Below are 24,346 nucleotides of genomic sequence, written 5' to 3'. Positions count from 1 at the left end.
TGATGAAGGATTAAAATTTAATCACTTTTGAAGTGTTACAGTGTACTTCCTACGTGTTATTTTTGGAATTTGCATTCTTATCGTGTTTGGTTTCTCCTCTTGAGAATTCCCCTATCTTTCTGCAATTTAGGTTGTTCTTGTGAATTCAGGTACTTTCTTCATCTCCCTCCTGTCTTCATACCCTTCTCGTTTGTGGTTCACTTCCATGTCTTTTCGGTGCTGTTGTCAAAATACAAACACAGAACACCTTGTGCATAATTTCCTATGGCAAAACTATACGCTCTTTCAGAAGCAGTTTAAGCAGTAAACCGTCGACACAAGAGGCAAGGTCAAGTTGTCATCTCTGCTTTCTGCTCAGCTGTAAAATCTATTAATTTTAGGCCCTCAGGGCATTCTGTGAATGTTTACTAGAGTGATTCCTTTCATGAATTAGGACCGTGGCTGATGAGTGTTTGGCTTTTGGAGATGCTACATAAGCAGACAAAGAGAGACAAATAGACCACGCTCATGCAGTGTCTCTGCTGAGCTTTGTCTAGTGCTACAAGCCAAACCCCCTCCTGTAGCTCCTCATTGTAAAGGCAAGTACAACTTTTGCCTTCAGATCAGTAACACTGTACAAAATTAGGAATTATTGTCTGCAAATCCATACAACTCCTAACTGTTCTTTCAGACTGCTCAGCATTGCATAGGATCTTTTTGGGATTTGGTTGGGGGAGTTGTTACTATGAAATTCTGGTTTCTAGGTGGGGAGAGACCAGGCGGTCAAAATCTCTAATCAAGCAGTTACCTGAATGGTTGTTTTAGTCTTGGAGAATGTTTGTGCCTGTGGATTTCTCTTCCTTGGAGTTGGTGCATTATAGGATCCTGAAGTGTATTTGTCTGTAGGAAGAGCATAGACATGGTTTCCTCACTTGAGATGTACTTTCTGGGAAGACTCTCTTAGCCTGACAGGTGAATCAGATATTACATTATTACAAATACTGCGTTAGCTGAAGCATCCACAAATGCATCAGGTGACTCATGCGATTCTGCCATGGTTGTCCTGGACTTTAACTAAGTGCATGTTCCTGTCATGAAAATTTTCCCAAAGGCATCAACTGCTTTTAGAAGAAACTAATCCATAATTCTGTCCTCCTGTTTTATCCCTGCTTGTGAACGCACTTAGGTGCAAGGCAATGTTATGTTTAAGTACCCTTGTTTTCTCTTAGTTCCAGACTAAAACTGATGTTTTGTACCCGAGGAAAGTACTCCTGGCGTTAATATTGAGCCCATTTTCATCTTTTCCAGTGACAATTGATGCAGGTAGCCACCACCTGTGTGATACCCATGCACACAAATAAGAAGAAAAACTTAAGTATTTTTATGATATTTGCAAACGCCTTAGGACTGTCCCTGAGTTCAAAAAGTGGAGAGGAGGGGCAAACTGTGTCCTAGTTTCTCCTTGTAAGAGTAATTTCAAAAGTGGTACCCATTGTCCGAGGCGATGAAAAGTACTTGGTTTTCTGCAAGTCCCACTGGGTAGCTTCCGAGGGCCGTAGTACAGTTTCCTGGGAGGGTGACACAGGGTTAGGTGACTGCCGTTGGTCAGGCTGCTGAATCCCGTAAAACTCTCCTGAACATTATCAAGAGGGAAAAATATCCCAAAGATTACTGTGTGTGCAGCATGGCTGCTCAGAAAAGCGTGACAACTCCTTTCGTACTTACCAGATTTATAGCATATTTCCTTTATTGCTCTTTCCTCTTCGATATCCTCAGCAGTCTTAGGCACACAGTCAGTAACATCTGTGGGAAATATTTTTAAAAGATCAGGGGATAGCTAGACAAAGACCTTCAACAATTCTTAACAGTCAAATACATAATGAATTTCACTTGGTTACGCTTTTTGGCTCTTAGTTTTCCTTTTTATTTCCATCCCAATTACAACCTCTGCTTCCGGACAGGGAAATCATTCCTTCACATTAGGTACTTCCAAGGGCAAGGGAATTGCAGTTACAAGCCTTGTAAGAAGATAACATGTGTTGACTTAAAATTATTAGTATTTTAATTTGTGCAGTGTGCGCCTTAGAGCAGGTTGTTCTCTGCTTTCACTCACCGGGAATGTGCAGTTCATCTCTTCCCTATGGATCTCCCATCTCTAAATGAAATTCACTGAATGGTTCAACCACACTTAAAAACTTTTAAAACCTAAGGACCTAAGTATATAAACATACACATTCAGGTAAACTAGGAAAGAGCTTGGTATGCATTTTGTCTGCTAGATTTCAGACTAATGTTCTGTGATGAGACTGCTTACGGAGTTGAGAAAATCGGTACAACAGATTATATAAGTTGAATTCACACAATTGTCTTTTGTAAACAAAGCTGTGACTTCCATCAGCTTCACTGATGAGTGAGTACAGCCCGTGTTCGAAAGCTGGTTTCCAGGAAAAGAAGTACCTCCTAAGCCTGTAACGTCATCCCTGAATTATGAGGACTTGTGAAGAGTATTCGATGGCCATCTGAATTGTGGATCATATTATCTGAATTGGGGATCACCCTTTAAAGTCTAGTTAATGAGAAAGAGGAATGTGAGTTATACCACTGTTGAAACATACAGCTGGGCATTTCACAGGAGTTAGAAAATGGTGCCTCACTCGCAGCTGGTGACTGTCAGGTCTGATAATTTGGAGATTTGCTGGAAACTCTTTTAGCAACTTGTCAACCACTCTTTTATGCAAATAGTGCTTATTCTAATGAATCAGTTGAGTGAGAAGTACACTATAATGTTTTACAAAATACCTTCTACTTGCTTGTAAAGGATAGAAAAAACTTGCTTACAGTTCTCTTCATCATCCTCTTCATCATCATCTTCATCATCCTCTTCATCGTTGAGGTTTATAATCAGTGGAGGGTGAATTGGTATTACAGTATTCTCTGGACGTGTGAGTGAGCCTTGACACTGGGCTGGAGGCAGAATCACTTCTTGGTCAGCCTGTGGCAATGGCGCATCTGCAGAAAAGAGCATTAGGTTTATTTTGTGAAGAGGGACCTGTGATAATCAAATCCAGGTTGAGACTATCTGGTCTAATTTCAAAACCATTGTCATATAGATATTGCAGTCATTTCCACCTGTGGCCATTTGCACGTCTTGTGCTTCCCTACTCTCACTTGTGCGAAGGAGATGGTAGCTTCTTTAGTCTTTTTGAGTTCACATTCTCTACCAGTTGCTAGGCAGTATAGAATGTTCCATTGCCATGGCTGCCAATGGCTTGTCTAGCTGTTGACATCATCATAATGGTTCCGTGTGGCCTGTCCAGCTTGAACATCTTTCTTTATCTCGTTTCATCAAAGTATTGAAAATCACACGATCTCAAAGAGTCTTCCATTCTCCCGTCCCATGTTTCTTTAATGTAAAATGGAACAAACCCATCTTGTGGTGCTTAAATAAGACCCAACTTCTTCCTGTGTAGAACCTGTTGTCTTGAGAGCACAAAGATGAACATTATTCTTTGAGCGTCTTTTAACGCAAGTCCTTGTGCTCCACGTTTCTTACTTCACTCCTTTTAGTGAATTGAGAAATTACCTGATTCCTGCTCTTAGGTGCTGTGTGTTAACTGCTTACACTGCTGGGGTTCATTGTTTTTTCTTGCTTCCATGATGTCTACTGCTACAGCAGAAAGAGCAGTGGATGCTTATGTCCCTAACAAGCAGCTCTGATCCCATTCAGGCCCCAGGCTGCCTCTGAACAAAATATATAGTCCTGTGTTCAGCAGTAGCAGTCATTTTTCTCCTTCTTAGTAGCTGGTGCAGTGCTGTGGTTTTGACTTTCGGCCTGGGAGCAGCGCTGATAACACCAGTGCTTTTAGTTCTTGCTAAGTAGTGTTTAGTCTGACCAAGGGCTTTCTGAGTCTCATGCTCTGCCAGGGAGGAGGGAAGCTGGGAGGAAGCAGAGACAGAACACCTGACCCAAGCTAGCCAAAGAGGTATTCCATACCACAGCACGTCATGCCCAGTTTGTAAAACTGGGGGCAGTTACCCGGAAGGGCTAGATCACTGCTCGGGTCGGGCTGGGTATCGGTCGGTGGGTGGTGGGCAGTTGTGTTCTGTTCCTTTGTTATTTCCCTTGTCATTATTATTATTATTGGTGGTAGCAGTAGTGGTTTGTGTTATACCTTAGTTACTGGACTGCTCCTATCTCAGCCCGTGGGAGTTACATTCTTTTGATTCTCCTCCCCGTCCCTTCTGGAGCAGGGTCAGGGGAGAAGGGGGGAAGTGAGACAGAGACTGCATGGTCTGATTTACGGCTGGGCTTAAACCACAGCAAATATTTAGAGGGGTAGATGAAGCTGTAGATTTGACATAGGCTCAATTCCTCAGCAGTGAGTGACATCAGTGACTTGGAGATACCAGCAACAGTGGCAGGGCCTCTGGGATAACATGTTTAAGAAAGGAGAAAAAAAAACAACCAAAAACCTGCAGTGATGCACCTGAAGAGAGGGGTGAGAATCTGTGAGTGCAGCAAATCTGCAGACCCCAATTGCCGTGAAGAAGTAGTTGCTGGAGCAGAGATTCCCTTGCAGTCCATGTGAAGACTGTGGTGAAGACCATGGTGAGGCAGGCTGTCCCCCTGCAGCCCATGAAGGACCCCGCTCTGGAGCAGGGGATACCCAAAGGAGGTTGTGACCCCATGGGAAGCCAGCACCGCAGATGTCTGAACACCTGCCTGCTGCTGGGAAGTGGTGAGTGATGTCCTTGCTTTGCTTGTGTGTGCAGCTTTGCATTCCCCTTTGAATTGTTTTGATGTGAACACAGGAGTCTTCTCACTGTTGCCCTTCTGCTTCTTTCTTACAAGTCACCAGGGAGGAGGGAATGAGTGAGTTAGCAAACTGCTGTGTGGGGCTTAGTTGCCGGCTGGGGTTAAACTGTGGTACTTCCTCAGTTGTTGTTTCTTTATACAGAAGAACCTGATGGGGATTAGATCTCAAACTGGCACATGCTGGGTTTTCTTTACAAAGTACAGGCAAGGATACCAGAGAGGGCTGTGACTGCTAGGGTAGAAGCAGGGAGGTTTCTGGAAAATCAATCCGTTTTCTCTGTCCTCTGAAAATTTCCCTTTTCATGAAATCTTCATGGATGCTGCATTTTAAGATTAATGGTGACAGACCTGGTTTTTAAGATAGGAAGTATTTAACACCAGGATGCCTTTGCCATCTCGCATTGCACTGGCCTGCTTTTAATAGCATAACAGAGGAAGAAGTTTTGTTGGTTTGAGGTGCCAAGTTCTCTGCAAAGAGCTTTGAGGCTGAAGGATGAGGCTGAAGAAGGTGTAATACTGTGCTTGTCAATTCAATGTGGTCAAAGTTCAGTGTAATTTATATTAAGTGATTACAGTCTTGATACAAGCAAGGGAAATAATGAAAATAAAATATGATACGTCTTCACTTTTATTAGGTAAATGTATAGTACATTTAGGATTATAGTGAAATTATTGTTAAACAATTTCCACAATTTCTAATGTATTGAAACACTACAGAGAGTACCCTACATCTTACTTTTGAAATTTACAATTTTATGATCGTTTGAACTACAGTTGAGAATTCCCTTATTTCAGTTTAGACTGTTCTTGTGAATTCAAGTACTCGTTTCATCTCCCTTCTGTCTTCATATCGGTTTCCTTTTTGGGTCGCTTCCATGTGTTCTTGGCTCTGTTGTTAAAATAGATACGCAGAACACGGTTTTGTGCATTATTTCATACAGTAAAATTATACACTCTTTCAGTAAAACTATACAAAATTAGGAATCACTTAGTTCTACAGGCCAAATTTCAGGTCTGCACATCAACACAACTCTTAACTGCTCTTCCAGACTGCTCAGCATTGCGTAGGACCTTTTGGGATTTGGTTGGGGAAGTTGTTACTTTGGAATTTTGGTTTCTAGGTGGGGAGAGACCAGGCGGTCAAAATCTCTATCAAGCAGTTACCTGAATGGTTGTTTTAGTCTTGGAGAATGTTTTTGCCTGTGGATTTCTTTTCCCCCAGGTTGGTGCATTATAGGATCCTGAAGTGTATTTGTCTGTAGGAAGAGCATAGACATGGTTTCCTCACTTGAGATGTACTTTCTGGGAAGACTCTCTTAGCCTGACAGGTGAATCAGATATTACATTACTACAAATATTACTTTAGCTGAAGTACCCATGAGTGCATCGGGTGAGTCCTGCAGCACCTCTGAAACAGAAGCTAGGATTAAGTACAGATTCTCTCTCTCTCTAGTTCTCTCTTCAAAGATTTTTTTTGTAATCTTTCAGGCTTTCCATAAGGCTCACAGGACCTCCCAAGCGAGGCAACTCTGCCACGGTCATTCTGGACTTTAACCAAGTGCATGTTCCTATACTGAAAATCTTCCAGAAGGCATCAGCTGCTTTTAGAGGAAACTAATGCATAATCCGGTCCTCCTGTTTTATCCCTGCTTGTGAATGTACTTAGATGCAAGGCAACGTTATGTGTAAGTACCCTTGTTTTCTCTTAGTTCCAGACTAATCGCATTAATTCACATTATTAATTCCGTACTAAAACTGAAATTTTCAGTTTACACCCAACGCTGCAGTATTACCGTAGATGTCCGTTTGTGTCCAAAATTTCCTATTTTTGGCAGGCTCATTCTTTCCTTTGGAGCATTTCCGAACAGATGGCTCGGGAACTGCTGAAAAAAACCCAAAAAACAGTAGCAAAAATGGTAATTGTTGGTATAACAAAAATCATATAAACATAGAATCATATAATCACAGAATGGTTAGAGTTAGAAAGGACCTCAAAGGTCATCTAGTTCCAACCCCTCTGCCGCAGGTAGGGTCTCCTCACACTAGACCATGTCACCCAAGGCTCTGTCCAGCCTGGCCTTGAACTCTGCCAGGAATGGAGCATTTACCACTAATTAGGCAACCTGTTCCAGTGCCTCATGACCCTCATAGTAAAGAACTAGTTCCTTAAATCTAACCTTAACATTTTAAGTTTAAAAACATTGTCCTATTGCTACCATCCCTGATGAAAAGTCCCTCTCTGGTATCTTTGTAGGCCCCAGTTGTGGTTTAAGCCCAGCCAGCAACTTAGAACTGGCTGGGCTTAAACCACCACAGCCCCCTTCATATACTGGAAGGCTGCTATGAGGTCTTTATGAAGCCGACTCTTCTCCAGGCTGAACAGCTGCAGTTTTTTTTTCAGCCTGTCTTCATATGGCTCAAGGCTCCTTGTCATCGCTGTGGCCCTCCTCTGGACTTGTTCCAAAAATCCCATGTCCTTTTTATGTTGAGAACACCAGAACTGCACACAATACTCCGAGTGGGGTCTCACAAGAGCAGAGTAGAGGGGCAGGATCTCCTCCTTTGACCTGCTGGTCACGGTCCTTTTGATGCAGCCCAGGATACAGTTGGCTTTCTGGACTGCGAGCGCACACTTCTGGCTCATTTTCAGCTAATACCCCAAAGTCCTTCTCCGCAGGGCTGCTCTGAATCACTTCACTGCCCAACCTGTAGCTGTGCCTGGGATTGCCCTGACCCAGCAACCTTGCACTTTGCTATGTTGAACTTCATGAGGTTGGCATTGGCCCACAACTCCCCCTGGATGGCACCCCTTCCCTCCAGCTTATCAACCAAACCACATAACTTAGCGTCGTTGGCAAACATGGACACTGTCCATGTCGCCGACAAAGATGTTGAACAGGGATCAGTCCTAACACCAACCCCTGAGGGACACCACTTATTACTGGTCTCCAGTTGCATGTTGAGCCCTTGACCACAACTCTCTGTGTGCAGCCATCCAGCCAATTCTTTATCCACCGGGTGGTCCATCCATTAAATGTATGTCTCTCCAGTTTAGAGACAAGGATGTCGCGTGGGACAGTGTTGAATGATTTTCACAAGTCCAGATACGGTCAGGAAAAGGAGAAAGTCATATAAACCCCAAATGATGTATTAGATTTTTGAGGTTCTATTAGCAAGTTAAAAATAAAGCAAAGGTCATACAGTTATGGTTACATCCAAACCAGATATCCAAGAAGAACAAAAGAAGTCTCAGTATCCCACCTGTAGGCTCCTGTCAAATGTGAGAATAGTACATATTATCAAGAGGACAAAGACAAAGGAAAATATCATCCTGTATGAATGCAGGAAGAATGAAATTGTGCTCCGTCCAACAGAAAAAAAAAGTGAAAATACAATAATCATAAAAATTTACACTGCATTTGAATGAAGAGCAGTTTGAGTAAGATCTAATCCTTTTTTATTCAAGATGAAAAAAAAATCCTGAATAACATAATTGTAAATCCACCATACTTAATTGAGAAGTTAAAGGTACTATTCCAAGCTTTAATACATATTTCAAAAGAATGAAAAACACATTAATGAATGTGGATTGGTATATTCATACATATCAGCACATCATTGCAGTCGTCCCTCTCTGTTGGGCAGAGAAAAGAATTCCTGCTTTGAAGGTGGTTAATTACTGTTGATGAATATTCTGTCTGACTAATTGCAGAGCTTTATAAAGCATTGCATTTCTGTCTGTGAGTACTGCTGCAATCTAGGTATGAAAGTTACGCTACATCAAATTTGCTCTTACCTGTCTTCAGGCATAAATCACGTATTCTACCTGCAGGGACACAATCGACCACAGCACAATACAGGCAGGTATATTAGAGGCATTTTAAGAATCTTCCATTTAAGCAGGAACCCACCTCTAGGTCGGCTAAACTTGGGTTCTTGGGTGACTGTGACAGTTCGGTAGACTACATACGCTGATCTTCGTGGCTCTGAAGAATGGGAATGAGGCTTTCTTCCAGGTTCTCTCACATTAGGAAGAGAATCGTTTTCACCATCCTTACAGTGACCCTTTGGTTGGTAACTGGGTTGTGCATTAGGTTCTGCAGTGTGGCTTTCTAAAAGTGAAAAAACAAACCATACTGTTGTGCTATTACTGAAAATTTGACATACTGCAGGAGACTGAAGGCTGGAAGACAAGATTAAGAAAGTATTCATTGTGGATAGCCCAATCCAAATATAGACAGTTATGTCATTCATGAGGTAATGTTTAGCTGTAAGGACTCCACGCTCAAGTATCTTACCTCCATTTTCAAAGGATCTGCAACCAGTTCTGGAAATACTCGCTTTTGGTACTCTCCTTCCCGTACTCCCTCCTCCTCCTCTGCTTGTGTTGCTCAATTCTGCAGGAATTGTATTGCTTTCACCTGTGAAAGCACCAGAAACAATGTTTCAGCTGCTGGTGTTTAAGCACTGGGAAGGGCACTGCCATTCGCTTCCTCCCACCTCTGGGAGCTTGTCATGAGTTCAGTGCAGTTGCCTTCCAACTCCCTTTTTATATTCTTCTCTCTCTTTCGGCTGTTCTTTGGATCCTGCCTGGAGTAACTCCACTACCTGAGCTATAACACTCATGCCCTCCAAGAAAATACCGTTGTACACAGAGTAAAGAAGGCACTGGCTCCAAAGGAAAGAACCAGCTCCAAGTTACCTGCTTGTTCTTCAGCTTCCCACTTCCCATGAATGGTAGTTATGAATCCTACCTGACCAAATTGATGGTATTTTCAAGCTGCCTGTCATCACAGAACTTAATGCCTCGGAGAACTCAATTAAAGAAATGCTTTGGGTAAATCTGTCTATGCTTTCCTCAGAATGTATCTTATGAAAAATAAGGATGTGCCTTAAACCCAGATATTTCTTACTGTTTCTCTCATCTGTACTCTAAACATATATAAACATGTGCCAGAAAAAAATCACCGAAACTATTCTAACAAGATGCATTTTAAATGTAGAAAGGAGAAAACCAAGAATCTGCCAAATTCTGTGGAATAATTTAGGACTGCAAAATTGGTCAGTCAATACTATACAGTGAAAAGAATCTTAGGATGCTTCAAACTACACTACATAAATTTAGATTGTGAAGAAAAATCAAAAGAGCCGTAGCTCATTTTCCTGAGACGGTGACACAGGGTTAGGTGACTGCTGTTGGTCAGGCTGCTGAATCCCGTAAAACTCTCCTGAACATTATCAAGAGGGAAAAATACCCCTAAGTTTACTGTGTGTGCAGCATGGCTGCTCAGAAAAGCGTGACAACTCCTTTCGTACTTACCAGATTTATAGCATATTTCCTTTATTGCTCTTTCCTCTTTGATATCCTCAGCAGTCTTATCCACCCAGTGAGAAACACCTGTGGGAAATAGTTTTAAAAGATTAGGAGATAGCTAGACAAAGACCTTCAACAATTCTTAACAGTCAAATACATAATGAATTTCACTTGGTTACGTTTTTTGGCTCTTAGTTTTCCTTTTTATTTCCTTCCCAATTACAACCTCTTCTTGCGGACAGGGAAATCATTCCTTTAGATTCACTCTTCATGTATGATACGTATGAATTCTGCCTCATTAAATTGATGGCATTTTCAAGGTGCCTGTTATCACAGAACCTAAAGCCTCAGAGAACTTGGCTGAAAAAAAGCTTTGGGGAAACATATCTGTCCTTTTCTTGAAATATACCACTACGTCTCATCCTCTAGACACCAGAGAGGTTCAGCAGAGAGTTCAAAATGCCTCTGAGAAAGCTGTTTTTTACCGTTCTTTGGCATCCTCACGGTGCAATAAATAGCCCTATCAGAGTGTAAATAGGGACTCTTGTCCCTGTTTACAAGAGAGAGCCTGCTAGAGAAATTGAAACCAGTTCTTAACATTAGAATGGTTAGAGTACATAAATTGTGATTTTGAAGAACAATTACACAAAAAACTGATGTTGTGTACCCGAGGAAAGTACTCCTGGGGTTAATATGCAGCCCATTTTCACCTTTTACAGTGACAATTGATGCAGGTAGTCACCACCTGTGTGATACCCATACACACAAATAAGAAGAAAAACTAAGTATTTTTATGATATTTGCAAACGCCTTAGGACTGTCCTGAGTTCAAAAAGTGGAGAGGAGGGGCAAACTGTGTCCTAGTTTCTCCTTGTAAGAGTAATTTCAAAAGTGGTACCCATTGTCCGAGGCGATGAAAAGTACTTGGCTTTCTGCAAGTCCCACTGGGTAGCTTCCGAGGGCCGTAGCTCAGTTTCCTGGGACGGTGACACAGGGTTAGGTGACTGCCGTTGGCCAGGCTGCTGAATCCCGTAAAACTCTCCTGAACATTATCAAGAGGGAAAAATACCCCAAAGATTACTGTGTGTGCAGCATGGCTGCTCAAAAAAGCGTGACAACTCCTTTCCTACTTACCAGATTTATAGCATATTTCCTTTATTGCTCTTTCCTCTTCGATATCCTCAGCAGTCTTAGGCACACAGTCAGTAACATCTGTGGGAAATATTTTTAAAAGATCAGGGGATAGCTAGACAAAGACCTTCAACAATTCTTAACAGTCAAATACATAATGAATTTCACTTGGTTACGGTTTTTGGCGTTTAGTTTTCCTTTTTATTTCCATCCCAATTACAACCTCTGCTTCCGGACAGGGAAATCATTCCTTCACATTAGGTACTTCCAAGGGCAAGGGAATTGCAGTTACAAGCCTTGTAAGAAGATAACATGTGTTGACTTAAAATTATTAGTACTTTAACTTCTGCAGTGTGCGCCTTAGAGCAGGTCGTTCTCTCCTTTCACTCACCGGGAATGTGCAGTTCATCTCTTCCCTATGGATCTGCCATCTCTAAATGAGATTCACTGAATGGTTCAACCGCATTTAATAAGTTTTAAAACATAAGGACCTAAGTACATAAACATACACATTCAGGTAAGCTAGGAAAGAGCTTGGTATGCATTGTGTTTGCTAGACGTCAGAATAATGTTTTGTAATGAGACTGCCTATGGAGTTGAGGAAATCAGTTGAGGAGATTATTTAAGTTGAATTCACAAATTATCTGAATTGGGGATCACTTTTTAAAGTCTACTTAATGAGAAAGAGGAATGTGAGTTATACCACTGTTGAAACATACAGCTGGGCATTTCACAGGAATTAGAAAATGATGCCTCACTCGCAGCTGGTGACTGTCAGGTCTGATAATTTGGAGATTTGCTGGAAACTCTTTTAGGAACTTGTCAACCACTCTTTTATGCAAATAGTGCTTATTCTAATGAATCAGTTGAGTGAGAAGTACACTATAATGTTTTACAAAATACCTTCTACTTGCTTGTAAAGGATAGAAAAATCTTGCTTACAGTTCTCTTCATCGTCCTCTTCATCATCTTCTTCATCATCCTCTTCATCGTTGAGGTTTATAATCAGTGGAGAGTGAATTGGTATTACAGTATTCCCTGGACGTGTGAGTGAGCCTTGACACTGGGCTGGAGGCAGAATCACTTCTTGGTCAGCCTGTGGCAATAGCGCATCTGCAGAAAAGAGCAGGATCGGTACTAGAGAGATATAATCTACCAAATACCCAAGGAAAAATCATTCCTGCTCTGTGGATCTCAGCAATCTAAGCTACCGTTCATGACTTCATCTTTCATACCACTGGTAGCTATGACAATTTGTAACATGATAGGCAAAATTCCTGCAACAACATTCCAATGCCAAAGCATTCCAATGCCAAAGCATTCCATGACTTCAGTATCTCGCTATAGCAGATCATGCCTGACTGTCTTGGCATGGTACGTTTCTTGCCCCTATTATACAATAGAACAAGAGTAGAAGGATATTTTCTGAATTCTAATGAAAAATCTGTTGAGAAAATATTTTTACTCACTGTTAGTAGGTGGCAGAAAAAGTCCATTGATATAACGAGGTTTGCTGTGATGGAAGGCACAGTTGATCCTCACACAGCCTGAGGGTTGTCTTTCCCACAAGCAGGCAATGTTCTTTAACTTCTGCTGCAGGAGGGAACAGTTTTCAGATACTGTAAATGAACTAGTAAAAATGGACTTAATGGATCACTACATGATGTAACTACTGTGCACATACAAGTAAGACTTGGTGGGAGTGTATTCTGATATTTCAGAACATTTAAAGAGATCTTGAATAAAATCTGCCGTACATGTGGCAAATCTCACACAATTACTCTCTTACTATTACGAGTACATGGGTCTGTGGGAAAATGAGAAGTAAAAAACAAACCCCACAAAGATTCCTGACAAGAAACAAAAGCCTAGACATTTGGGAACTTGTAATCCATGCACAGACCTGTCACACTTGGACTTAAAAATCTGGAAAAAAAATCTTTTTTTTTTTCCAGTTCCCATTGGAAACATCAGCTCGGCTGCAGAAAGTCACTTTTGTTTTCAGACTTAAACATGTGTTTTGAAGGGACTTGCTCCTTTCCACCTGCATTTCCGTATCTCTAAATCCACTGAACAGATGCAACTATCTCCATTTTCATAGTGGGCGCACAGTACCGCATCCAAGAGGTTTTCCACACTGACAGAATCTGCACCCGAAGAAAACAAATTTCTGGAGATTCACACTGGTTTCCCATACCCCCGTGGCTGTCATAAAGGTGACTCTGCTCTTTTAAAAGATTTTGGTTTTAATAAATGGGGAAGATGATGCAGTAGTCCATGTATAACAGTGTCACAGTGACAAATGCAAACTCATGTTTCTATCCTGGATACAAACCGCATCCAGGCTGAGAGCTATACACGCCAGGTGACCTGTTGTTTCTCAGTGAGTTTGTGTGTGAGTTTTTAAAGGCAACAAAGACACGCTTTAAAATATTAGAGTATTTGAAGGTCGGCTTCACCCAGTGCCAGACATTTAGAAAGAAAAGAGGCCACGTCTGGACTGTAGTCAGGAGAACTGGCCTATACCTGGAGAATCTCTGGGGTCTGGAGCCAAAGCCAATTTCCCAGCCATTAGTGACAATTAATCATCCCCCAGCGATGAAATGTGGACAATAACCAAGTGTCCATATGGCCACCCTGATTTTCACTCAGTGGAATTTAAGTAATTTTTTTGAGGACAATCCCTTTCTGAAGAGCTTTGTTTTAAACAAGAGATTTTACAGTAATTCAGGAAGTTGCTCCAAAAAGAAATTATAAACGTGGTCTATTTGTTCAGAATTAGTATTATGTTGACTCAGTAAGAAAGTGATGAGTGGTCTATAGGTGTGATTTCCAACTTCTATGTTCTTTGATTGCCTGTGCGCTGTTGAAATTGTATATAGTTTAGATTACCTTTAGCTCTTCTCGACACCTCTGAAAATTATGTATTTTGATGTACAGGTGCTGCTGTGACACAGAGAAGATGCCATAGCAACTTGAAAGTTTACATAATGGTCCTCCCTTTCAACATGGAGATATCAAGAAAATCAAGGATACAAACCACTCTAAAATCTAAAGTATTTACCTGTGCATAGGGGGAATGAAAATGGAAATTGAGTTCATTCTCTGCTGCTGCTATCTTCACCTCTTCTACCTGTCCTTTTCTCTCAATACTCTCTGAACAGACATGAAAACATGAAAGCTTTTACATTCTGGCAAACCGTAATCTTATCCTAAAATCAGTAGCTTTGTTTCAAAATCTGGACCTTGAGAATATTAGCTCTGCTGGGGTTTTTTTGAAACAAAACTCCACAAAGCAATAGGCTTCGAGGAAGGATGTGGTACCTTCAGGCATCCTGAGCTGAAGGAGGCAGCTGCTGTCCGGTGTAGAGTGTTCCGTTTCCACGGTTGCCAACGGCTCCTCCTGCTGGTGACATCAGCACGATGGTTCCATGTGGCCTGTCCAGCTTGAACATCTTCCTTTCTCTTGTTGCTTCAGAGTAAAGTATGGAAAACGGGACCGTCTCTCAGAGTCTCCCATTCTGGTGTTTCTTTACTGTAAAATGTAGTAGGGTGCTAGGTGTTAACTGCTTACATTGCTGGCGTTCCTTGTTTTTTCTTGTTTCTACGATGTCCACATCTGCCACAGCAGAAAGAGCAACGGACACATGGATCCCTAACAAAAACTGCTGTTCCCATTCAGGTCCCAGGCTGCCTCTGAACAAACAAAATATTTGGGGGGGGGGGGCGGAAATTAAATTTTGGTCCTGGAAATCAGTGAAGGCATGCTGTTATCTCCAGTTCGTGGGGTCAAATCCACAGCAGTGAGAGACATCTGTGACTTGGAAATGAACACCTATGAGCACTTTTTTATAAAAACGGGGAATTTAGGGAAAACAAACAAATAGAAAATCACAAAGTAAAAAAACCCAACAAACTCCACAAGAACCCAACCCAGCAGTGCATGGTGACTAGACTCACAGGACAGGTCAGCAGAGCACAGCGGTGCTGTACGTGTGCCAAGGCAGGACTGACTGGGGCACACAGGGGAAGGAGAATTCAGGAAAGCAGATGAGGGCCATGAGTAAGGAGCCATCAGTGGGCAGAAGCAGCCCAGGGGCTGGATAGCCCAGGGGCTATCCACAGAGGCTCTGTAGCTGCGCAGCTGGGCCTACATGAGGCACAGAAGCAGGGCTGGTCAGGAAGAACCGATTCTGCCCTGGGTTTGTGTGGCAAAGATGTGGTAGCTGGGGGCTACAGGGAGCAGCTGCTGGAAGCTTCCCATGTGTCCAACAGGGCCAATGACAACAGGGGAGAAGGGACTGGTGAGGAGGTGGTGTTGAGAAATTTGACTTTTATTTTTTCATGCCCCTGCTCGGCTGCGATTGGCAATAAACTGAGAGAAAAGAGTGAGCGATCTCTGTCCGTGTCCTTGTGTCGACCGACGAGCCTTTCGTTTTATGTTCTCCCCTCTGTGCAGCTGAAGAGCACAGCGGCAAAGCAGCTTTGGTGAGCGAGTGCCTGGCGTCCAGGCACAGTCAAGCGGCAGAGACTCAAGGGTTGTACGCCGAGGCAGAGCCTGGGTAAGGACAGCAGGCGGCTGTCCTGAGGGAGAGGTCCCCACAGCTTGGGGCCTCAGGCCGGCCTCGGCCTCGCGGCCGCCGGGACCCATCTCCGAGCACAGCTGTGGCTCCCGGGCCGGCCCTGGCCCGGCGGCAACTGCCGCTGGGGAGAGCGGAGCTGCCCCAGGCCCGCGGCCGGGCCGGGCCGGGCGTGGCGGGGCGGGGCGGGGCGGCGGAACCGACCCGAGGCTGCGGGCTGCTGGACACGGGCAGCCCAGCTCACCCACCGCGCCCACGGCCGTGCCGCAGAGCTTGGCGGGGGGGGCAGTAACGGGCTCCACTTCCCGTGGCGCCCCGCGGGCGCGGCGCAGGCGCAGTGTGGGCTGGGTTCGGCTCGGCTCGGCTCGGCTCGGCTCGGCTCGGCTCGGCGCGGCGCGGGGCTGGCGGTGGGTTGGGGCCGGGATCATGAGGCGTCGGGGTGCGGTGCAGCGGAAGGTGCCGTGTTTGTTCGTGACGGAGGTGAAGGAGGAGCCGTCGGCCAAGCGGGAGCGGCAGGTGGTCGGGGCGGCACGGGGCTGGGAGGGCGGTAGGAGGTGGGGGCCCCAGTCTCCGCGGCGGGGCCGAGTCCGGTGCCGGGTCGAGCTGACCGGAGCGCACCCGACGGGGTGAGTCAGCCGAGTGGTGAGAGGTTTGGCTGCAGGTCTCTGGCGAAATGGACGGTGGCGTATCCAGGTGCTCACGCAAGAGTCGGAAATGGTCACGGCAAGGAACGAGCCTGCTCCACCGTGGACAGACTGGGAGTTGTGTAAAACTGTCGCGCCATGCCCGCCTGTGAGCCTTGTGGGGAATAAACGCGCTTTTTTCTCTTCTGTTTTGTTGTGATCCGGGCAGTAACAGGGTTATGCGGGAAGAATTCCTTTGAGGCTGTAAAACGTGGGATATCTAATAAGGGGAAAGTAGTGGATCCGAGTCAACGTTACGACTTCCTGAGATGGAAATGGCAGTGTCAAGACAGACTGGGGTGTGATTCGCCTCTCTAGCCATAGACCTTCAATCTTTCTTACCTGGTTTTAGGAGCAGTACCTCCTGTTTTCTGTCAGCTGCATGGTGAACTTTTATCCGTGTGGGTGACTTTCACCCTTTAGTATTTCACTTCTGGACGGAAGAGCTGAAATGATTGCCAAGACTTCAGTAACTTAAGTTGTTCAACTCTGAGTAGCAACACCATCGTGGTAATGGTCATGTAAGGGTCTCCCTATGTATTTTCTTAATTCATGCAGAAGAAACCATTAGGGGATTAGGTCTAGAACTGGCATACGCTGTGTTTTCCCTTTTTTCAAACTGCAGGCAAGAATTCCAGAGGGGGTTCTGTTTGCTAGGGAAGAAGGGGGGGGGGGGGTGGTCAGAAAACCAACGGGAATTTTACCTTCTTACCCTGAACGATTTTCATGTAATCTTCATAAAATTGTCATAGATGATTGCAAATCTGTTTTCTAAAATAGAAAACAGCCCATTGATACAAAGAAAGCCTGTAGAAGGTTCTCATTTTATGAATTCAGAGTTCTGTTTTGAGATTCACAACTCATAGGTGTCCTGGGAGAGAGGAGGAAGGGGAGATGATTTTGCAGGAACATTTGAATCCAAACACGACTGGTGATATGTTTACAGTGATGCTGTTACAGAACCCCGCTTAGAAATTTGGAATAGTTGTGGGTGGCTGTTTATTTCAGATGCCTGGATCACTTGTGTCTTTGCTCTTGGAAGTGGAAGACTGTTTAGTTGGCAGCTCTGATACCAAGTGTGTAACATCAGGATGCTTTTGCTACCTTGTGTTGCACTGGCCCTTGTATTTCATGGCATAAAATGGTGCTGTTGGCTTCCAGTTCCGAACTGAGAGCTTGGAGCAGCTCATGGGGATGAATTTCTGTTGCCATTGTCATACAGGAAGGCACATCCAAATACTGCAGCATTAGCCTGGAGCCCTTCTAGTTTATATGCACTACTTGAAGTGCATAAAATGGCAAAATTATCTCTAAATAATAAACAAGTGTGGAAAAGGGGGAGAGAGTTTGCAAAGAGATTGCCTTTGGTCTTCTGTATTAGAGCATTTTCCAGGCTGCCATGTCTTGAGGAAACTGGTGTATTTTGATAGGGTTAGAAATCAGGAATAGGATGAGTAAGACTTGGCTTCTAGAGTCCAGTTGTCAGGAGCAAGAATCCACATGAGAAAAAAGACAGTAATCTAGCCATGATGAGGGTTTAAAATACCTGTCTTTTTTTCAGCCGTTTAAAGTTTTGGCTACTGAAACTATAACTGCAAAGGCGATAGAGGCAGATATATACAGTGCAATTCCTACTGAAAAGGTGGATGGAACCTGCTGTTACGTAACTACCTACAAAGGTAATGCAACGGTTTTGTGAGTTTTCTCATGCTGAGTAGAAGCCTTGTTTTATGTAGCTTTTGCTTTTGTTGTGAGGTTTACTGGATTACAGCTTTTGTGAATGCAGCTGCCATTGAAGATCTTGACCACGCAGTAATAGTTACCGTAACCATAGGTCCATGTAGTCTAATGAATGTATGAATTTATGTAGTGTCTTTGGCCGTAAAATAATTTCTCTTGTTGCAAATGAGAATTCATACCTTGTCTTTTATGTACTTGATTTCAGCGGGTATGGTCACCTCAGTAAACTGCTGGTTTTCTTTCTCTGGAAACTCTAGGGCAACCCTATCTGTGGGCTAGGCTGGATTGTAAACCTAACAAGCAAGCTGAAAAAAAGTTTAAACAATTCTTGTATTCATTGGAAGATTGCAAAGGTTGGTGAAGATTTCTTACTTTTTCTTTTCCGATAGAAGTTAATCTAGTTTGCAAAGCGGCTCTCATGTAATGCAGGAAATGTCAGTGATCATACTCAAATTATTTTAATGTCACTCTTGAAGAGAACTTTAGAGTCGACTGAGGAAGGAGATACCAAAAGCAGTGCAGTGGGTGAGATAAGGGCTGGCATGGTATGGCCAGTGGGTGGCAATGCCTGTGGGAACGTTTACAGGTCTCCTGGGAGCATGGAGAGCTCAGGAGTGTGTCTGAAATTCTTGTCCACCAGTGCATGCAGTGTGAGAAGCAAACAGCATGAAATGGAAGCATTGGTTAGCTCCCAGAATTACACTATCATCGGTATTATTGATACTTGACGGAATGAGTGGCGCGATTGGAGTGCTGGGAGGGAGGCCTACAGGCTGTTTAGGAGGGATAGAGAGGGCAGGTGAGGTGGAGGTGTTGCACTGTGCATGAGGGAAAGGTTTGACTCTACAGTCTGTATGGTTAGTAGGTGATGCAGTTGTGGAGTAGGGGAAATGGAAAACAAAGGAGACGTTGTAGAGGGGTGTCTACTTCCAATAGCCCAACCAGGATGCAAGCAGCAGTAAGTTATTTCATAGGCAATTAGGAGATGTTTCCGGATCGGTAGCCCATGTCCTTGTGGGAGATTGCGATTTCCCAGACATCAGCTGGGAATATCATACTGCTGTGATGAGCAGGTCTTGGAAAGGAAATCCTATGATCTCCGGAAGCAAGGTCGGGCTTTGCTGGAGTATTAGAGAGACATGGTTTGTATATCATAGAACTGTAGGGTAGTTAGGGTTGGAAAGGACCTTAAGATCATCTAGTTCAAACCACCCTGCCATGAGCAGTGACACCTCACACTAAACCGTGTCACCCAAGGCCTTGAACACTGCCAGCGATGGAGCATTCACAGCTTCCCTGGGCAACACATTCCGGTGCCTTATCACCCTTACAGTAAAGAACTTCTTCCTCATATCCAATCTAAACTTCCCCTGTTTAAGTTTTAACCCGTTACCCCTTGTCCTGGCACTACAGTCCCTAATGAAGAGTCCCTCCCCAGCATCATTATAGGCCCCCTGCAGATACTGGCAGGTTGCTATGGGGTCTCCACGCAGCCTCCTCTTCTCCAGAAAAAAAAATCATGCAGGAAAAAGACACGAAGGGCCTCAGGTGAGGGAGCTAGTCCTGTTAGGGCAGGACCCCTCCTGATCATCTACCAAAAAGGTCTTGGGAGTTGGGAAGTCTGCACTGACTGGAATCTAGCCAGTGTTACTCCAGTCCTCAAAAAGGGCATGAGGGAAGACCAGGGAACCTACAGACCTGTTAGTCTAATGTTGGTTGCAGAAAAAATTATGGGGAAGATTCTGCTTGGTTCTGTTGAAAGTCATTTAAAGAATAATGCAGTCGTCTGGCACAGTCACATGGATTTACAAAGGCAAAGTCCTGTTTAACTAATTTGGTATCCTTCTATGATTAGGTCACCTGCCTACTGGATGAAGGGAAGGTGGTGGGGGTAGTTTTTCTGGACTTTAGTAAGGCTTTTGATACTGTCCCTGACAGCATCCTTCTGGAGAGGTTGGCCAACTGTGGGGACTAAGAAGGTTCACAGTGTGCTTGGTGAAGAAGTAGCTGAAGGGCAGAGCTCCCAAGGTTGTAGTGAATGGGACTGCATTTGGCTGGGGACTGGTCACCAGTGGTGTTCCTCCTGGCTCAGTTCTACAGTTCTGGTTGACAGCAGCATTCCCTGGCAGCCCAGAGGGCAAACTGCATTCTGGGGTGCATCAAACCAGCATAACCAGCTGGTCAAAAGAGGTGATTATCCTGCTGTATTCAGTGTTGGTGGAGCCTCACCCTGAATCCGGTGTGCAGTTCTGGGCCCTAGAGCTTGAAGGACATTAAGGTCCTTGCATGCGTTCAGAGGAGGGCAACAATGGTGGTAATGGGGCTGGAAAGAAGGTACTCTGAGTGCTTTGGGCTTGTTGAGTTTGCAGAAAAGGAGGCTGAGTGGTGATATGTTTTCCTCTCTACAGCTTCCTGAGGAGGGGAAGTGGAGAGGGTTTAGACATTAGGAAGCTTTTCTTTACTAAGAGGGTGGTCAGACACTGGAAGAGGCTTCCTAGAGAGGTGGTCAATGTCCCAGGCCTGTCACTGTTCAAAAGGCATTTTGACGATGCCCTTAACAACAACAGCGTGCTTTAAGTTTTGGTCAGCCCTGAATTGGTCATGCAGTTGGACTGGATGATTGTTGTGGGTCCCTTCCAACCAAAATTCTGTTCTGTTTTGTTCTTATTTATCTTGTTCCACTTTAAATACAATGTTGGCTATTTAGATGCCTATTTCCGCTTCTTAGTTTTGAACTTTTAAACTACACCATCCTAATTGTAGCTTGCCTGAGTGTGCCAGATTTTAGTGCTTGTACTAATTGGGACTACTGCCTGTAAAACAAAGTTTAGATCAGTGGTATTTTAATAGTTGCACCCACCCAGAAATGCTCGCCTCAGAAAGCTGAGTTTTTACGAAACTATGTTTAGTAAACCTGTTTTCACCTGCGTGTTCTTCAGGAGTTACTAGAAGAATGCTTTGCATTACTCTTTAGTTGCATTGAAAGATGATCAAAACGTAAAATTGGCTAAGAGTTTGCCAGGAACTAAATGTCGTACTTATACATCTAGAATTTGCTTGGAACATTGAAGAGGATTTCAAGCCTGTTCCAGATACCTGGATTCCAGCAAAGGACATAGAGTTTTCTAATGGCAATCCCTTGCCTGATGAGAACGGACATATGCCAGGTACTTAAGATGCAGAATGGGTAAAGTGGGTGGGGGGAAATCCATTTTTGAAGTTAATTAGAATTAGTTGTAGAGTAAAAAGTAGTAGTTAACCTGTTCAGAAAAGAATTGCATGTCATTCATTCAGTATCTAGAAAGGCTTTGTTCTTCTGACACAATGAAAATAATTGCAGTTTGCTGTACAGTCTTACAGGGCTTCAGCTGAAGGCATAGTTGTCCTGTTTGCATTCCTCTGACATTTCTCTGAGACACAACAGAGTTTCTCTTGTTACTCTTTCTGTTCGGAGTTAATGGTGTGTATTGTTGTTTTGGGTTTTAATGCATGTACAGTTCTACTACATGTTTGATAACTTCAGGTATTTACTTTGGTAAAATGAAATGTTTTCTCCTAGGTTGGGTGCCTGTGGAGAAAAATAGTAAGCAGTATTGCTGGCACTCATCCGTTGTAAATTATGAGGCTGAAATAGCACTGGTATTGAAACACCATGCTGATCCAGGGCTTCTGGAAATCAGCCCGGTGCCATTATCAGAAATTTTAGAGCAAACACTGGAGCTTATTGGGACTAATATTAATGCAAATCCGTATGGTAAGTTTCTATGGTCTTTTCTTAAATACTTTCCTATTTGGTGATATTTTTGAGTTAAGTCAATGCTTTTTTTTTTATTTGCTTTTTTTTTTTAGTAAGTTTTTTTAAAAGTTCCAAGTTAGCAGTGTAACTTTTTTAGAAAGGAGAGAAAGGGCTGGCTCAAAAAACACCCACCCAGAAATGCTCGCCTCAGAAAGCTGAGTTTTTACGAAACTATGTTTAGTAAACCTGTTTTCACCTGCGTGTTCTTCAGGAGTTACTAGAAGAATGCTTTGCATTACTCTTTAGTTGTTTAAAATGTTACTATTAAAATACTAAAATATTTAAGATTGTTTGTTAGTGTCTTTTCTTGACTTTTTTTTTTCCTTGCTCTTTTGATGTTCTTTATTCCCTTAAAAAGCAGAAAATGATTGCTTGTTTTTTTTTTTCCTGTAAAGTCAGAAATTGTAATTTTTTAATTATAAAATCTTATGAATACTTTTTTAGGGAAATGTAATTTAAGCTAAATTTTGGTTGTGGCTTCTCTGTAAAATCCTTACAACAACAAAAATAGATATGAGCACAACTGATTTCTGAGCGTTGCTGTTAGGGTAACTTGCAAGGACAGATAGGAAAAATAGTAGTATCTGGTCTAAGCATTTTCTCAGAATGTAAAGGAAATGCAACACAAAAGTTTAATGGCTGTATTCTTAAATGGAGACTTACACTGAACGGTCAGCGAAGCAGCAATGCAGTTGTTAACAGCCTGGCTTAAGTATTAATCTATATTTATAAGAAAATATATAAATAAAAGGTTACGTGAGGAAGAAACAGCTACATTTGGTACTTAAAAGTACGTATTTAACTGTTCCCTTAAACAGTTCTCTTAACTGTTACAGAATCTAATAAAAGTCTACCTTTAATAGTGCTTTAGATAGCCATAGTAACAAAAGTGAGGAAAATCTTAACGCACGTAACTAGCAGCAGTTGTTTGTTTTTTTTTCTCTTAACGTAGGATTAGGAAGCAAGAAGCAGCCTGTACATCTTCTTGTGCCACATGGAGCATTTGAAATAAAGAATCCGCCCCCTCTGAAACAAAATGACATACTATCTTGGTTTGAAGGCTGCAGTGAGGGTAAAGTGGAAGGAATTGTGTGGCACTGCAATGATGGGTGTTTAATCAAGGTAAATATATATGTGGGCATGGGGGAAGCAGTAGAGTAATTCATACGACTTCAAGTGAGGTATTCACTTCTTGTCTCGCTTTCCAAATTCTTTAGTAGTAACGTTCTCCGAGCAAGTGAGATGACAGTAGAATTAGTCAAGACAGTGAATCACTACAGTGACAACATATTAAACTTTTTCATTATCTACATTATACTAATAAGGTAATTGAGAACATAGTATTTTCTTGCCTCTCAGTATAGGAATACTCAACATTTTAAAGCTTCGTTTCTTTGTCTTAAAAATTCCTTTCTTGTAATGTTGACTTACAGAACAAGTATCGCTAATAAGAATGTGGGTTTTGATTAACTGGCAGGTTCGTATTTTTTCCTGAAGCTCTGGATGACACCTTGGTTCTGGTTTGTCTTGTGCTTTGCTGTTACTCGTGTTACTCAGATAACTGCTTAATGATTCTAAGTGCCCCAGTGCAGAGGATTTTCGAATGAAAGCACATGCACACCCACACCTCCCTGCAAGTTGGAACTGTTGGGCTACTATACCAGAACCTCTAAGCTGATTTTACTTCTTTCTATTTTAGCTCCATCGCCATCATCTTGGCTTACGCTGGCCACTTGCAGAGACGCACCTCAATTCTCAGCCGGTTGTAATTTCTTTTAATAGAGCTAAATATGACTGTGACTTTGAACCAAAGAGTTTGTTTCACCATTTTTCAAACTTGAATGGTCAAAGATTTGACAGACTCCAAGATATCAAGTTTGATGCTTGATATGGGTTTTATGAGCTACATTCCTCCTGCGTCTACCACAGAACTCTTTACAAATAATCTCCTATCTCGGGCAACGGCCTAGGTACTGTGTGCAATGTTAAGTTTTTCCTAAATGACTGATTTGATGTAGCGAGAGATCCAACATCCAGAGCAGAGATCTAGCTTTTAGCATGTTTCTTTTCAGTTTGGAAAAATTCTTAACTTTTGAATCCATTTCTGGAAACTGTTATAAGTTAAGTGTCAGAAGCATACTGTAAAGGATGTATTTCAGGTGGGCCCATAAAATTGCATTTTTTATTTTTTCTAAGTTGTAGCAGTTTCTTTTGGTGGAAAACTTTTCATTGGTATTACTTAACTGGTAAGCTGCAGCATTATACTGTTACTCAAAAGCCCACTCAAGCTATACGCTACTTAAGTCC

The 24,346-nt window shown here is 42.9% G+C and overlaps 2 protein-coding genes and 1 long non-coding RNA gene across 3 annotated transcripts in view; 1 reads left to right on the top strand and 2 right to left on the bottom strand.

Annotated features, from left to right (window-relative positions):
• Positions 1-24,346, bottom strand: part of LOC133269858 (uncharacterized protein C12orf50 homolog) — a 52,351-nt gene continuing 28,005 nt past the window's right edge. The window contains exons 7-9 of the mRNA XM_061454521.1: positions 6,589-6,678; positions 5,960-6,051; positions 1-219 (exon numbers count right to left, since the gene is read on the bottom strand). Coding sequence (XP_061310505.1) covers positions 127-219; positions 5,960-6,051; positions 6,589-6,678 — 275 coding nt within the window. The 3' untranslated portion in view covers positions 1-126. The remainder of the gene's footprint in view (positions 220-5,959; positions 6,052-6,588; positions 6,679-24,346) is intronic.
• Positions 8,690-9,184, bottom strand: LOC133269932 (uncharacterized). The gene is made up of 2 exons (XR_009743609.1): positions 9,094-9,184; positions 8,690-8,907 (listed from the first exon to the last, which is right to left on the bottom strand). It is a non-coding gene; the product is annotated as an uncharacterized LOC133269932 (long non-coding RNA).
• On the top strand, positions 16,215-24,170 carry LOC133269924 (RNA ligase 1-like). The gene is made up of 7 exons (XM_061454660.1): positions 16,215-16,336; positions 18,065-18,182; positions 18,501-18,596; positions 21,294-21,410; positions 21,803-21,997; positions 22,992-23,161; positions 23,739-24,170. Exons 1-7 carry the CDS (start codon positions 16,247-16,249, stop codon positions 23,925-23,927), a joined length of 975 nt encoding a protein of 324 aa, XP_061310644.1. The 5' UTR covers positions 16,215-16,246; the 3' UTR covers positions 23,928-24,170.

The sequence above is a fragment of the Pezoporus flaviventris genome, unplaced genomic scaffold, assembly GCF_033815535.1.
Source record: "Pezoporus flaviventris isolate CSIRO_AGI_PZ_B2104156 unplaced genomic scaffold, CSIRO_AGI_Pfla_v1 ptg000016l, whole genome shotgun sequence".
Lineage (NCBI taxonomy): Eukaryota > Metazoa > Chordata > Aves > Psittaciformes > Psittacidae > Pezoporus > Pezoporus flaviventris.
Note: the sequence above shows the minus strand (reverse complement) of the source record. Positions and strands in the feature narration are given on the sequence as shown.